The 17,268-nt window shown below is 39.9% G+C and overlaps 1 protein-coding gene across 1 annotated transcript; it reads right to left on the minus strand.

Annotated features, from left to right (window-relative positions):
- Positions 1-429: 429 nt before the first annotated feature.
- On the minus strand, positions 430-12,398 carry LOC309390641 (gap junction beta-2 protein-like). The gene is made up of 2 exons (XM_081950188.1): positions 11,929-12,398; positions 430-1,796 (listed from the first exon to the last, which is right to left on the minus strand). Exon 2 carries the CDS (start codon positions 1,772-1,774, stop codon positions 983-985), a length of 792 nt encoding a protein of 263 aa, XP_081806314.1. The 5' UTR covers positions 1,775-1,796; positions 11,929-12,398; the 3' UTR covers positions 430-982.
- Between the last annotated feature and the right edge of the window lie 4,870 nt (positions 12,399-17,268).

Consider the following 17,268-nt stretch of genomic DNA (forward strand, 5'->3'; position numbering starts at 1 on the left):
TATTAAACTATGTGAAAAGTTGAGTAGAAATTCTATTGTAAAGACCATGCAATTAAATATCAGAATCTAGCCCACTAAAACTTGACTAAACCTTACTCCTATTTTCTGCCCTTTGTATGAAACATAGTGTGTTTTTTTTTTTAGGTCTCAACCTTTTTTGAAAATAAAAAAATGTAAACATATTTACAGGAAGTCAAAAACATTTTTCTTTTATTTAGCTGACAGATATATTCTTCACATTATTTCCAACCAGCTACCACTGCCTTTCATACTTTTATCACTTCCATTTATGGTTTAATAATAATATTTTAAAAATAATAAAAAATAACGGATATGCTCTCTAGTTGATGAAATACTATGTCGGTATCTTCTTTAAAATTATAATTAATGCATTACAAAACAAAGAGATTTCATAACTGGCATTAGACAGAATATGCATAGAATTATTTATTGTTCGTGGTTTAAAATATTTACTTTTCCATCATATTACAGTGAATACATTAGCATTGTTCATTTATGAAAATTAAAAAAAGCGACATTAATTAATCACATGTCTTAACATCAAGAAATTTGGAATATCAGTCCTTAGAAAAATATGTTAATTTAATTTAGTTGAAAAAGTAGAACAATTACCATAGTGGTAAAGAGTCTTTTAATACTAAGAGTATTTAATCAGTAAGGCAGTTAATTCCATCTCTTTAGTTTCAAGATTAATTTCAATATGAAGGCACTAATTAGCATTATTTCTTTAACAAATCAGAATAGATTTGGTAAAGTTATACATAAACTAAATCACATCATCTTAAAATCTTCAACATTCTTATGTCACTATTGACCTTAAAAGACATGTCTAGCATGTAGACATGTAGTAATACTCCTCTTGACTTTATTGCTTAATCAAATCTAACCACTTTCACAGCAGCTTTATGAATGTGGATATTCAGTTACTCTACATCAAGTGCATGTTAGACATATGGTCACCCTAGTTGTTTGTAAATGGTGTTACTGTGTTCTGGCAGCTATCTGATATAAGCTCATTCATTTCATTTTGCTTGCTTTCTTCTTTGTTCCCCTGGATGGCATGATTTTTGGGGATTTTTCCTCTTCGAGACCTTCTAACACAGAACTTCAGCAACAAATACGAGAATTCTGCTACATTTAGTAGAATGCAAATGCCAGACACTGTAATCATAAAAATGGTAAATATTGTCTTTTCAGTGGGTCGGGAAACAAAACAATCCACTATATTGGGACATGGCCAAACACTACATTTCAGTAGGCGAGGCATGTGATATCCCTCGTACATATAGTAAAACACATACATGAAAGAAGCTTCAAATATCAGCCTGAATAAGATGCTGGCAGTGTATGTCCACCACAAAGGACCCTCAATGTGGAACCTCTGTCTCTTTATTTCTTCTATGTCCTTGAATTCACAGTTTTTATCTCCTCTTTGGAACTTCTTTTTCTTTTCATGCCTTCTATATGCCACATGCATGGCCACCAAAAGTGCAGGAGTAGAAACAAAAATGAGCTGGAGGGCCCAGAGTCTGATGTGAGAAACTGGGAAAAAATAATCGTAGCAGACGTTTTTGCATCCTGGTTGCAAAGTATTGCAGACAAAGTCATCTTGCTCATCGCCCCAAACTTCCTCTGCAGCAACTACGAGGATCATAATACGGAAGATGAAAAGAACAGTCAGCCATATCTTCCCGATGCTGGTGGAATGTTTGTTCACTCCCCCTAAAACAGACTGCAGGGTTCCCCAGTCCATGTTATTGTCTGAGCTTTGGGTCCTGTTAAGACAAAAAGATGTTTTTTAAAAATTATATCATAGTTTTGTAAAGCTGCTTCTGGATTAGCATGAATAGTTCATTCAAATAAATGATATAGCAATAGCACTTAGACTTATATACAGCTTCACAGTGCTTTACAGCCCTCTCTAAGCGGTTTTACAGAGTCAGCATATTGCCCCCAGCAATCTGGATCTTCATTTTATCCAACTCAGAAGGATGGAAGGCTGAGTCAACCTTGAGTTGGTGAGAATTGAACTGCCGGTGATCAGCAGAAGTAGCCTGCAGTATTGCGTTCTAATCACTGCGCCACCAAGGCTCATATATAAGCAATTAAAATATTTTTTTAAAACATCCATATCTTAAACAGTTTATTTTCGAATGTCATTTCAACAGGGATAGCAAAAATATTGTAGCAAGCTAAAATGCAATTATCCTTTTCTGACTTAAAGGTAAACATATGTGCTAGTCATTCCCAACTCTAGAGGGCGGTGCTCATCTCCATTTCAAAGCTGAAGAGCCAGTGCTGTCTGAAGACATCTCTGTGGTCATGGGGCCAGCATGACTTAATGTCAAAGGTGCACAGAATGCTGTTACCTTCCCACCAAAGGTGGTTCCTATTCTTCTACTTGCACTTTTTACGTCCTTTCGAATTGCTATGTTGGCAGAAGCTGGGACAAGTAACGGGAGCTTACGCGGCGCTAGGGAGTCGAACCACTGAACTGCCGACCTTTCTGATCGACAAGCTGAGCGTCTTAGCCACTGAGCCACTTTTTTCTGACTTAATGATACCAAAATAAATCCAACAGCACTTAGACTAATTCTATAAATAGTGACCAAAGGAAAGGATTTAGATTTGTATATTTATTTATAAAACATATAAAACCAGCTATCTCATAAAACGATTCTAGGTGGCTCCATAAAAATGGTTAAAACAAAAGTAAACTTCTCCCCCTCCCCAAATCAAACAATGGTCCATCACAGTGGCCGAGAGTCACTTTGCAGAGAGAGATGAACGGCATATAAATTTAATAAATAAATAAATAAATCTCAACCATCATCCTAAGCCAATGCTTAGAGGGAAGCATTTAGCCTCCGGAAGGCTAAAAATAACCTAGGTCAGGGTTGTCAAACTGGCGGCCTGTGTGCCAGATCCGTCCTTTGCAGGCCACACCCACCCAGGCTCCGCGAAGGCAAAAATCATCACGATATGTCACATGACGCAATCAGGTTTGATTTAGGTGAACTAGGGGACGCCCAAAACTGTGGTGCTGCTGCATTCTCATTCAGTTTGCAACTTACGGATGACGTTTAAGGAAGTGCATATGGAGGGCATTGCTATAATGCAAATGCGGGGGGGGGGGTGACTAAAGCATGAATATCAGTGAGCTCTCATCTCACATCTTTGCTTGTATTTAATTTGAACACAACCATTTTTGTTTTATATTTCATAAAGTTGTAATATTGCAACACCATATTCAGGGTGCATTTAACTTTAGTCCTTGTAACGTGTCATTCACAGAATTTTCATAATCCTGACTCAGTTTACGAATGTCGAGCAGGAAACAAGCTTAGCCACTTGCAAGTGAATCTGTGTGTCACACCCATTGATTACCTAGGCACCAAAGTATTCTAGGCTCACCAAAAATAATGTGGCATTGTTACTTATAGAGTTAGAGAGACATCTAATATTTAGATTTGGCTACCCAACTGCTGTTACTTAAAGGATGGACGAAATTAAAAGTTTTGAAAAGAATCCAGGGCTGTTTCTGGATTCCCCCCCCCCCCCCCTTAAAAAGAATGTGGTAAATGTACAAAATAAACCTGAACTAACTATTTAGCATAACATTAAAAATACAAGATCTCATGTATTGGTAACAATGGAACTTTTTTTTAACAAACCGTGAAAGTTCAGCTTAGAGTTCTTAAAGCCACTTTATTTTTCACCTATTGCTTTAAGACTATGCTAAGGACTGAAGGGTGGTTTTTCTCAGTGCAGGTAGTCCTCACTTAGCAACCATTTATTCAGTGACTGTTCAAAGTGACAATGCCGCTGAACGAGGACAGCTATATCTGGTTCTTAAAGTTGTATGAGTTATTGCGCCCATGAGGTCATGTGATTGTCATTTGCAACCTTCACTGCCAGTTTCCAACACCAGCATGGTGACCTAGTGGTGAAGATGCTCACCTCCCATTCCGAAGCTGTTCAATCCTAGATAGCGACAGATGTTTTTCTCTCAGGGTGCAAAGAGAAAATATCTACTGTGAACTTCACATAGGCAGTGGGAAAGGCATCTGACCAGTAAATTCTCAGTTCCATTCAGTTGCCTTGACTCTACCCCAAATTAAGGAATTACAGGGTTGTAAAAAGAAAAGAAAAAAAAACGTGCCAGTTTCCAACAACCAAACTCAGTGGAGAAACTGTTGGGAACTGCAATCACATAACATTGCACTTAATGACCATGCATGATTTGTTTAATGACAGCAACTGGAACTACTGTTGTAACTTGGTGCAATCATATGATTTTTTTTGTTTTATGATACGGCTTAGCAATAGAGTTACCAGTTACCAGTCCCAATTACTGAGAACTACCCGTAAATGCCAATGTGGGGAGAAGAAAGATGCTAGGTAGCTATAAATTACTCAGTGTACCTGCACTGCATTTGCCAAATTTCTGAATTCCTTGGGATATTTTTCCAAAAGAAAAGAATTTCCCAAAGAATATGTACTGTAACATCCTTAAAAATAAACAAACAGGAATATTGATTCTTAGTATGACAAAAGGCATTTGGAAAATAGTACTTATGAATTATTCTTAGAGTCAAAAATTGACATGTCTCTGATTCAGTCTATATGCTCAGTGAGCATTAAATAAAGGCCATATGAATCTAACAAAACATATTCACTGAGTGTCAGTTTGAGATAGAATTTGATTTAACTAGAAGTACTTTAAAACACGAAGAAATTTCTCTGTCTCTCCTTCTTTCCCTATAATCCTTAAGAAACATTAGATTCTTGGAGTAATTATTAACTGAGCAGAAGAAAATTAGTATTTCACTTTTCTGATTATATTGCAACAAAGTGTAAAATAGATCATCTTTGTCACACTTTACTACAGATTAAGAAGAAATTATATAAATATATGTGACACACTAGAGAAGCTATTCATACAACTAGGCTTCCTTAGAATGTCCTAGGTGACACCTGTTCTGAAAATTATTGGTTTTCACTTAATAATAAGCCCCATAAAGCTAGTTCAGCTTTAATGAAAATCCAAATAGGATGACCATACTTTCAGAAAATTTCTGTTTGAATAGTGATCTTTATAAAGCCTTCTTTATAAATGACAATAGTATGTAACCCACGTTTTGATGGAGTGATCTCAGGTAATCATAATGGTTTGAAGAGCCAAATCTCATATAAAAAGACTAATGATATAAGTGTGATCTACCCAATGGTGGGATACGACCGCTACACCCCGGTACGGGCGTACCAGTACCTGCTGGGAGCACCAGGTACCATTCTGGTACGGTGCTCTGGAGGGCCCACCCGCCTGCCTGCGCTCCTTACATGTATTTGAGTTGTTCGAGGCTTCCACGCACAGAGCATACGGCGCCTGCGCGACATTCCACCGAACAGCTGGAGCGTTGCAGAGGCATCGCAGAGCATCACGGGCGGTAAGTGTGCATGTGTGCACGGCGCGCGTGCTTCACGTGCTCATGTGATGGACATCCTGCCCCATTGCACTGTACCGGTTGCAACGGGATTTGGAACCCAACATTGGATCTACCTATGACTATATACTGATGTTTCAGCACAGAAGGAAGCTCCCAAGCCTTTCCAAAATACTATATAGCTGAGTAGCATAAACTCCACCAGTTCTACAAAGTCACAAGATATACGATGCGATATGCAAGCCATGTCTATGACCATATAATTTAATAAAACAAAATCACATTTTATTTTCATGTTCACTATAAATTACATATTGTTTTTAAATGTCTGCCACTGTATATACAGTAATAACTGTATACAGATTTAATTTGCTTAAGGAACACTTGGCTACTGGCTTCAAATCAAGAGTTTAGTGTCTTCTATGTGCAGAAAATGATAAGAGACACTGCATGAAGTAATGCTGGACTTCAGACTACTTCACAGACATTGAATTACAAAGTTAATTTCTGATTTGCCAACTCGCAACCTTGTTTTGATTGCCTGGCATGGAAAATCTGTACTACCTGTGCTTTGTTAGTTATGGAAGTCCAAAGTCAACTTGACTTAAAGATCCAGCTCATGACTCTGGTAGATTTGCTGGTGAAAGAACTGAAGCAACCAAACCCACCCCCACAAATCCAAAAATTGTAATGAAATAAGTTTAGAATTTTCACTAATGTGTCTGCCCCTCACTCCATACACTGATTGATAAAAGATTTTATTTTGTTCTCTTTAAGGTGTATGCAAAAAAGGAGAAAGAAGAGAAAACCCAGTAAGACAGTCAATACTGTTCTGTGTATTAAAGTGTATAATTTACTCTGTTACAGGAAACAAAATTTTTAATATAATCAACGCAAGCACATTTTGCAGCTCATTAAATGAACATTATCTTAACAAACAAGTGCTACTTATCCTGACTAAAGCAATATACTAAGAGACTCAAAAACCAGCAATTGACAATTTTATCTACTCATAATATTTCTGTCCTGGCTTTTAAACGATAAAATAATCACAAATCTAAGCTTAGAATTGGACAGACGAACAACAGACCCCGTCACCAGTTCTGGAATGCCTACTTTGTCAGAAGAAAACTCTGCAGATAGAAGGTTATTCTTGTGAGGATAGCTGGAAGGAGGGTCCTGGATAAGACATGTTGTGAATGGGTGCTTGGAGAGTGTGAGCTCTTTCCACAGTCTTATGCCTCTGCTAAGAGGATCCTTAATGAAGTGTCTTAGCTACACTAGCCTGAAGCAAATCCCTTCTGTTGTTCACACAAAGGAAAACTTGAAAAATGCCATATATACTCTTCTGTATAAACAGTTGTTTTTAAAAGCAGCCAAACTGGAAAATGAGCAATGAGTCACTCCTGTACCTCAGCTCTTGGGTTGGACTACAAGATTTTGGCGGGAGAAAGTAGAGACTACATCTCTTTAATCCCCACATCATCCTTCCCTCCCTTCTTCCTTCCTTTCTTTCTGAATTGGAAAGGATTCAATACACTGCATTGATAATAGTTTATTATACTTGCTAATGTTGATTTTTTTTTAAAAAAGCCACAACCTATCAAACAAGACATGCACTCTGGTCAGCTATTTTATATCACTGATCAATGTCCCATTTGTATAACAATGTTCATATTGGATGATTAGCTGACATGGGTGTTAACTAACTTCAACCGATCTTGCACACCTGGACAAGGACAATCCCAGGAAATCCTCAAACCTGTCGTTTGCCAGGGGAGTTGAAAAAAATCCCAAAAGGAGAGCACAACAAATGAATGTCACATTACTGTAAAGAGAACTAGTCATGTCCCTTAAATTGACAAGAGTGAAGCTTCATACCAAACAATCTTTACTGTACTCGTGTCTTTTGAAACAGAAGGAAAGTACATCCTCAACCTATTATCCCAAACTGTTATAGTTAATGAAGTAGATGGAGACCAACATTAATGGGAAAATTATTGCAGGGGGGAACATCTGTATGTGTAGAGTAACAGATTTATTGAGTACTGAATAGAAAAAAATGTGAATTACACAAATTGTTTACTGTATCATATAATATTGGTGATGATGAAAAGTGAAATTCAACAATAACTGGAGATATAAGTGAATAGTTTCTGAACTATTTTAAAACAATAAAAGTCACCACAGTAAATTTGGTAGGGGGAGAGCTATGCCATTGCATGGTAATCAAAGATCAGGAGTCCGGTAGCTACTAAAAAAAGATGGTGTGGGCTTCTTTTGATTCATAGCAAACCTGTTTCTCCAAATTAATTGTGGGACAAATTGTATAGGAAAATTAGCAGGCAGCATTCTTCTGCATATCTAAAGAGGCTACAGTCTATCTCTTCCCACTCAGCCTTAGCTGAACTTGGGAAACAAAATAGAAGAAGACATTTTTAGGAGAGATAGGGTGGACAGGGAAATAAATATTTATTTTATTGATCAATCAAATTGATATGTTTCTCATCTCGTAAATAAATAACTCTAAACAACTTACGAGTAAAAGGCTTAAATCATCCTTTCCTTCCCACAGATGTGCCTGCAAAAGTTCCCTTATTAGCATTTCCCTGTGTTATTTTCCTAAAGTATAATTAGGCTGTCAGAGATCAATGACAATGGAAAAAGTATGGTAAAACATTTATTTTAACCACATTACCCAAGAAAAACTCCAATAGATAAAAGAACTGTTTGGTCAAAACAACAGATGGGGTGGGAAATAGACCTGGTTTATAGAGTGAACTCCGCATATGCTAGAACACACAATGTCCCTAGGGAGGTACACATTAAATTTCTTAGGAAAAGCACAAGAGATGAAATTCTGAATACACAAAGGGGACAAGCCCTGACATACAAAGATAAGGAGATAACCATACTGAAACAGATCCCCAAGAAAGTGAGGGAGAAAAGAAAATATTATTCGCAATTGGCGAATAAATTATACCAGAAGGGGGTGTGGTTTCGTTGGTTGCTGCCTGAAGGTATGTTAATATTCTGGGAGGAGACAAGACTCAGAATTAATGCACTCATAGAGGCGCAGGCCTTTATGGAAAAAAATAAACTACTCCTAGAAAAACCAGACATCTCAGCAGATGCACAAGACACGGGAGGGGCCGGAGCACTGCCAACGGGGGGAGATGGGGCGACATCAAGAAAGCTCAGATCACACAAATCAGTAAGAAAATCCACATCACATAAATTGATTGAAATTATTAATGAACTTACCACACTGACTATATGTTATTATGTAATATTTGAATGCTTTGCAAATGTACACCACGAGTCTGGAGGGGGGGTATATCTACCGCAGTTTGCGGCTGCCACAATTTGTAACTTTCCCCATACCTTTTCCTTTTGTAAAACACCAAAAAACCAATAAAACTTTGTTAAAAAAAAAAAAAGAACTGTTTGGTCATCAATCCAAAACCACATTAAAATATCACTTCAGTTAAATCACTGTTTCTGAGAAACAGTTAACACTTTTCTTTCTTAATCAGTAGAAAACCAGATAGTTAGCAAGGAAGAATCTATGACTTTACATTGTAAATGCAATAGTGTTTAATCTACAGGCAAGACTTTCATTAAAAAAAAATTGGCTGATATGTGTTGCAAATTTATATTTGCCTATCTTGTTTTAGTTGTTAGATCATAAAATATCCAGAAAAATCACACATTTTCCCAAATATGTAAGCAACAATAAGTTAAGGACGTTGACATAACTTTTTTGTACCACTTTTAATACTTACATATATTGAATTATATAGAACTCTTCAAAGCTAGAGCTTATTTCCAAATTTCATGAAAATAAGATAAGATAAAAGAAAAGGAAATTATCTATTATATATATGAAATATTTATAAAAGCCCATTTGTTTTATTTTATTTATATTTCAATCAACTTTCTAAAGGGAAAAACAGTTATGTGAAGAAATTTATACTGCAATTACACTTCACTGGTAAACCTTTACCATTGGAGCATTAAGTACTTCCACATATTTTTTCCAAAGAGGGAATGCCATTCCAAAACTAAATTTTGATCCCAACATTCATTTTCAATCACATCTATTATTGTCATATTTTGGTAGCCTTTATCACATACAGTTTCAAAGGAACTTGTACATTCACAGGATGACGTAAATTCCCTAAATATTTCTTTTTTTAAAAAAATTAATTTTATTGAACTTATTTAAATGTTAAAGAACAAAACACAACTCATTACAGCGGTTTCATATCAGTATCATTAATATCATTCATATTTATATAAGCTCTATTTCTATATTCTCTAGTAATTCTCCCTAAATACCATGTTTCCCCGAAAACAAGACAGGGTCTTATTTTCTTTTGACCCCCGAAATAAGCACTTGGTCTTATTTTTGGGGAGAACTTATTATTTTTGAGGCACAGGAGGCAGCGAGCCTGGTCACCTCATGGCTGCTGCTGTGTTGCAATATTTTCAGGCAGGGTTTATATTAGCGCATGCGCTCAAAAACCCAATTGGGCTTATTACCCGGGGAGGTCTTATTTTAGGGGAAACAGGGTATTTCAATATTGTAGATAGGAAACTAGCTTCCCAACTTGATGAAACAGCTTGTGTGTAAGAACGGACTTCCATGGACAGACATTGTTCCAGTGTCATATGCAAACAGACCTTGAAAGGCTAAGCAGGGTCAGTCTTAATTAATACTTGAATGGGAGCCGGCTGGCAAATTCCAAGGCTGTAAGATAAACTGGGAAGATCATCCCAGAAGAAGTCAGGGGCAAACAACCTATGTACTGTTGCCTGCTTACCTACAAAGTCATCAAGACTCAAGAGAGACTACACGGATCAACCACATGTACATGAAGTACAAACAAAGCATTACCACTTTGTCATAGGTGACAAAGACGAAAAGATGAAAAATGGGAGACACTGATTACAGCATAGGCAGAAAAATCATATATAATTATTGGGTAGGGGACGATAGCAAAAAAAAGTAATATAAACCACTCATGGTTAGAACTTGCTTGCTTTTCCAAGTGATGAAAAATAAGTTGCTTTAAAATTTAGTAATTTAGGGTGCTGTTAAATTTGTAAGTGCATTCTTGGAAAGGTCAACAAAAGAACCATTTTGAGGATTAGCCAAGTAGTAATTATTTGAATCTTCTCAAAGAACATCTGAAAGAAGAGTTGATTTTATCAGCTAGGTTGAGTGATCTGTGCAATTTGTTATCTTTGTATGAGACAGAAGAGAACGAAGTAAAATACTCTAAAGTCTTAATTATGATCAAAGCAAGAAAGGAAAATCTGATTTCTCTTCAAAGAAATTGGCTTCTAGCCCTGGATTGTCATTATGGGAGAGATTAGAAAACAAAAGAAAATGCAAGAGATCAATTGGAGAAATAGATTCCACATTGTGAGATTGTTTTTTAACCCCACATTTACTTAACCTGCTGTGCTGCAAGTCAATAACAAACCAGTCTACTACTTTTAGTAAAGAGAGCAGAGACCTTACCTTCTTTAACCCTGCTTTTTGATACTAGACCAAAATAAATAAATAGCCAAGTAAAGAAACTGTACTAGAACTGAATAGACTATTATTACAAAATTATAAAACTGGAAAAGGAAATTTGAAAAATGAAACAAGATTTAGTGGTACCTAAAAGCATTCACTAATAGATCCCCTTTTCATAAATTATTAATATTGCTGTCACAGGACTCTTTGATTGTAGAGAAAAAAAAACCTTCCTTAGAATAGTCCAATTGGACAAGAAAATGCTCCTTGACATTCTTTCCAATAGCACATAGACAGGGCCCCCCCAAAACTGTTTTAAGGTCACCAAAGTGAATCCTCCCATATGCAAGGGATGAAAGATGGTTGTTTTTCCATCAGCATCTGGGATTTTACCGTCCAGAAATGAGGAAGAGCCCTTTTGGACTGGACCAATTCAACATCCCCTCCTATCACCCGGGGAAAGTCCATATGGAGGACAATCAGGAAGTCTATGTACTTATCTATTTATTTATTTAATTTACATGCCGCCCGTCCCAGTCGGCAGCATCTCTCCAGTCAACAAGGACGATTCCTCGGCCAGAACTCATCTAACCCTCTTTCTTCTGCCAGCTCCTCTTTCACCCTACGCCAAAGACTTGGCGACACTCCGGTCCCTAAAAAGGGAAAGACGCCGCCGTACAGGAGGACGACTTTGGGTTGTAGAGGGCGCTTCGCAACTCCGCTGGAGAAGGAAACAGGAGAAGGGAAGGCGGACGAAATTTGAGTCCCCGCACTTGAGGATCGCGCGCAATCCATCGGCAGACGCGCAAAGCCATCCAGCCCCTTAGAACCATCCATTCACTTACACATACGCTCCCACACCGGTCCCTTATCCTCGCCCAAAGGCGTCGAGCTCTTACAGGGTTCCCCTCCCCTCCGAGGGAAGCTCACCTGTTCGCCTCCCAGGTAAACCGAAATCCCCGAGCGCTCCGCCGAGCCGAGCGCACCAGGTAGGGGCGGCTTGAGGATCCAGGCTATCGGCGGGGAGAGGCTTTCTCAGCTAGCTAGCAACCGCGCGGAGCGTCCCCTCTGCGCTTCGGGTGCGCCGGGATCCTCTGAGCCAAGCAGCCTTTCCTCCGCCGCGATCTGCGAGGTCTTCCCTGTTGGAGCGCGGCGGCTTTTTAACCGCGCCCCTTAGCTGCCCGCCTTCTCTTGACGCGCCGTGGGTGGCGGTGGGAAAGCCTGGTCTGTAGAAAGGCGGCGAGGAAAGGAGGGAAGGTCGGGAAAAGCAGAGAGGAGAGAAAGGGGCAAGGCGAGGAGAAGGAGCCGCCTGCGCGAACCTGACGCCCCTCTCGGCCAGGATACCCGTAGGCACAAGAAGGAAGAGAAGAGAGTCTCCTCTTTTGCCCGCCTCAGCACGGCGCCTTCTAGATGCTTTAAAGCAGGGGTCTCCAACCTTGGCAACTTTAAGCCTGGAAGACTTCATCTCCCAGAATTCCCCAGCCGGAATTTGGGGGATTCTGGGAACTAAAGTCCTCCAGGCTTAAAGTTGCCAAGGTTGGAGACCCCTGCTTTAAAGGACCTTCCCCCTCCCCTCTTCTTCTGGAATTCAGTCGCAGGTGTGGGGGGATTGAGCTGCCCCAATACCCACCTTGCGTTGCCCCCTTCCCAAGCTGGGAATATTGCAATTAGGCTCTCCCCCACATACACACACGTAGGAGGAGCTGCAGGCCACAAAAATGAAAAAGAATATGGAAGGAAGATTGTCGTCCAGGTAGTCCTCAACTGACTCAAATACTTCTGTTGTCTAACATTGGTTAGGACGTGGTGGCTAAGACACTGAGCTTGTCAATCGATCAGAAAGGTCGCCGGTTCGCCGGTTCGAATCCCTAGCGCCACGAAACGGAGTGAGCTCCCGTTACTTTTCCCAGCTTCTGACAACCTAGCAGTTAGAAAGGACGTAAAAAAGGCAAGTAGAAAAATAGGGACCACCTTTGGTGGGAAGGTAAAAGCATTCCGTGTGCCTTTGGCATTTAGTTATGCCAGCCCCATGACCACAGAGACGTCTTCGGACAGTGCTGGCTCTTCGGCTTTGAAAAGGAGATGAGCACCGCCCCCTAGAGTCGGGAACCTTTAACTTTAACATTGGTTAAGTGAGTTTTGCCCCATGTTACAACCTTTCTTGCTGCAGTTCTTAAGTGAATGGTTGCAGTTGTGAAGTTAGTAACATGGTTTGTTAAGTGACTCTGGTTCCCCCATTAACTTTGCTTTGTCAGAAGGTCGCAAAAAGGGATCACGTGACCCCGCGACAATGCAACGGTCATCAATGCGAGTCGGTTACTGAACATCTGAATGTTGATCACATGACTCGTGGGGACGCTGCGACGATTGCAAGTGTGCAAAATGGTCATCGGTCACTTTTTCAGTGCCATTGTAACTTTGAACGCTCACTAAATGAACTGGTTTAAGTCGAGAACTGCCCTGGTTCTGCCTTAATTTCTCAGCAGAATGAAAGCCTTCAGATCCTTGTGCAAAAGAATAAAGGAAGAAGCAATTGAGATTGGAGGAGTCAAAGTCTGGCATGTGCAGGTATTTTATTCCTTGATTTACAACTACAATTGGTATCACCATTTCTGTTGCAAAGCCAGGCAATTGTTAAGTGAGTTACTCCCCTTTTTACCACTTTTTTTGTCACAGTTTGTGGCAAATCACCCCAGTTGTTAAGTGAATCACAGAGTCATTAAGTACATCTGCCTCCCCCTATTAACTTTGCTTGTCAGAAACCAGCTGAGAAGATTTCAAATTCTGTTCACATGGGATGCTGCAACCATCATTTATAATATTGGTTGCCAAGCGCCTAAATTTCTATCACATGACCATGGGCATGCTGCCATGCTTGAAAATGTGGGGACCGGTCATAAATATATATATTTTTAATCCAGTGGTGGTGTAACTGAATGGTCACTAAACAAAACAGTTGTAAGCCGAGGACTAACCCTGTATCACAAACAATATGCATAAAACTCATAGTGCTCACATTCTATTTAACTGAAGACTAAGGATCAATGGGGTTGAAGGAGAGAGAAAGTACTTAGAAATTCATAGTGATCTACTATATGTCATCCAGAGATCAATCAGTTGATGCAAATCTACCTTGATTTAAAGCATGGGTGTCAAACTCACGGCATCACGTTGTCGTCATGTGACGTATCACGACATTTTTCCCCCCTTTGTGGAGCTGGGGTAGGGGTGGGGTGCAGGTTATGTATGATGCATCCAGCCCATGGGTTGCCAGTTTGACACCCCTGACCTAAAGCATTCAACAAAATCCGGTAGGGATATTCCTCATAATTTCACTTCACAAGGAAGACTGGTGTTAATAGAGATTAGGAAAGGAAATGTGTGTGGGCGAGAACTTAAGAAATTAAGTTCTGTCTCCAGGTTCATATTTCTTCATTCTGACGGGACAAGATCATTCACAAAATGCATAGCAAAAGTGAAATTTTATGACATTGTTTCCCTGTCAGGATATAATGTTCACTTCCAAATAACAGGTTCCTTGTATATATCAATATAGGTATGCCAAGATAAAGTACAAGAGTTTGTGTTGTAGCTGATATTGTAGAAAAAATGTTTAAATTTGAAATGTAGCAAGATCAAACATGAAGATTGGATATTGCCTTTCCTTTATATGCCAAAGAAAATATTTAAGGTAAGCTAAAAAAATAGCTAATGCGACTGCAGCTCTAACTTTCCAGAGGGTTGAAACATCGTAAATATGTTCAGTGTGTTAACTTTTTATATTATAACATTAGCTGCTTTTGTTAAGATCCAGACACCTCCCAAAAAAAGATAATACCCAATATTCAGAACTAGACACATTTGCTTAATTTTAGAAAACACATTGAAACGCTTGCCTTTTCAACTTTTTAGTTACTTGTAATTAGCATGTACTTTTCTCTATATCAGTGATGGCTAACCTTTTTGTCGTTGCATAATGCAATGTGCGCGTGACCACCCGATGTGTGCCCTGCACATGCCCATGCGACCCCCATGCTCCCTTCACTCCTTGCGCATGCATGTGTGACCCCCCCGCATGTGTCCCCATGCCCCATTTTGGGCCTGGAAGGCCTCCTGTACCAACCTGGACGCCAAAATGTGGCACGGGGCGCTGTGCAAGGCCCCAAAATGCAATGCGAGCGCCCCCGTGCATGCACCTCACCCCCTGCACATGCATGCACGCATCTCCACATATGCCCTGCCCTCCACACATGCATGGCAGAGACCTGAAGACCAGCTGGCCAGTGGGAGGTGTGCACGCATGTGCGGTGGAGCTGGGCTGGGGCGACAGCTGGGTGCCCGCAGAGAGGGCTCTGCATGCCACCTGTGGCACATGTGCTATAGGTTCACCATCATTGATCTATATATTTCCATTATTCCTAAAAGTACACAGTTTCATTTAAAAGTCCAGATTGTCATTTGGTAAAGACAAGTACAGCATCACCCAACTCTGGAAAAGATATATGTATTTACTGGATTTTCACTTTTCCAGGTGCTTCCAGATAAGGCTTTGAAAGTAATTAAGAGCATTTAGTCACATTGCAACTGCAAATAGGAATTGCTTATTTAATAATGAGCCTGGGTGTATGTGATTTTTTTAAAAAAATGTGTTGCCTGCACAAACTTTAACTAGCTTTGCCTACGCATGCTGATGCATTGCTCTCTTTTCAAACTGGGCCTATTCTGGCTACAATTCTGGCAGGAGTATCAGAACACCCTATTCGCCTTCCAGATATTTTGGACCAACTCCCAGCAGCCCAACAGTTAATGCAAAGATTGTGAGAAATCTAGTGCAAAACATCTGGTGTGTACCCAGTTGCTTACCCCTGAGCTATGGTAAATATTTAATGCACATACTTTGCAAAGAAGATAAATCTTTTGAACCCAGAAATTACCTCAAACCGTCATTTCCTTTTGCACAACTCTGCACAATTAACTAATGACAAACAAGTAGTGTCACATGGATTGTCTTATTGGCAATCTAGCTCCCATAATATAATCCTTAATTTTCATTTTGTATATGTATGTATATGTATGTGCTTGACTTAAAATAATTTCTTAATTGGAGGCTGTCGAAAAAAGACCAGAGCTGTTCTTGAAGGGGGATTTCATTTGAAGCAAGGTGCTGATCTGAACACATCCAGTTTTGGGCACCACATTGCAAAGAAGATGTTGAGACTTTAGAAACAGTGCAAAAAAAGCAATTAAGATGACTAAGAGCCTGGAGAGAGAAAAAACCTATGGAAAAACAGTTGCAGGAATTGTATATGGTCAGTCTAGAGAAAAGAAGGACTAGGGGTGACATGACAGCAATGTTGCAGTATTTGAGGAGACGCCACAAAGAAGAGAGGGTCAACTTATTTTCCAAAGCACCAGAAGGCAAGACAAGAAACAAAGATTGGAAACTAATCAAAGAGAGAAGCAGGGGTGAAATTCAGCAGGTTCTGATAAGTTCTGGAGAATCGGTAACGGAAACTTTGAGTAGTTTGGAGAATCGGCAAATACCATCTCGGGCTGGCCCCAGAGTAGGGTGGAAATGGAGATTTTGCAATATCCTTCCCCCAGGAGTGGGGAGGGAATGGGGATTTTGCAGTATCCTTCCCCTGGAGTGGGGAGGGAACAGGGGTGGGTTCCTGCCAGTTCCACAAATCTACCGTGCCGTTTAGAACCGGTTCCAGCTCCCTCCCCCTCCCCGCCCGTCCGCACATCATCAAGATGAAGAGCGAGAGGAGGAATTCTGGGAGTTGAAATCCACAAGTCTTAAAGCTGTCAAGTTTGAACACCCCTGGGTTTTTTTTTCTAAAGGGTTAGGGTGCAAGGGTCTTGTAACTTGACAGCTTTAAGACTTGCGTGCTTCAAATGCCAGAGTTCCTGAGCCAACATTTTGGTTGCTAAGCAAGAGCGTTGTTAAGTGAGTTTCACCACATTTTACAAGTTGGCCACACCCACCCAGTCACATGGCTGGTAAGCCACTCCCACCCAGTCACATGGCTGGCAAGCCACTCCCACAAAGCAGGCCACACCTACAGAAGAGGTTTTTAAAAAATTTGAAACCCACCACTGGGAGGGAATGGAAATTTTGCAGTATCCTTCTCCTGGAGTGGGTTGGGACTGGAGATTTTGCAGTATCCTTCCCCTGCCACGCCCACAGAACCGGTAGTAAAAAAAATTGAATTTCACCACTGGAGAGAAGCAACCTGGAATTAAGGAGAAACTTCTAAACAGTGAGAA

This window comes from Natrix helvetica (genome assembly GCF_964273705.1).
Source record: "Natrix helvetica genome assembly, chromosome: 4".
Taxonomy (NCBI): Eukaryota; Metazoa; Chordata; class Lepidosauria; order Squamata; family Natricidae; genus Natrix; species Natrix helvetica.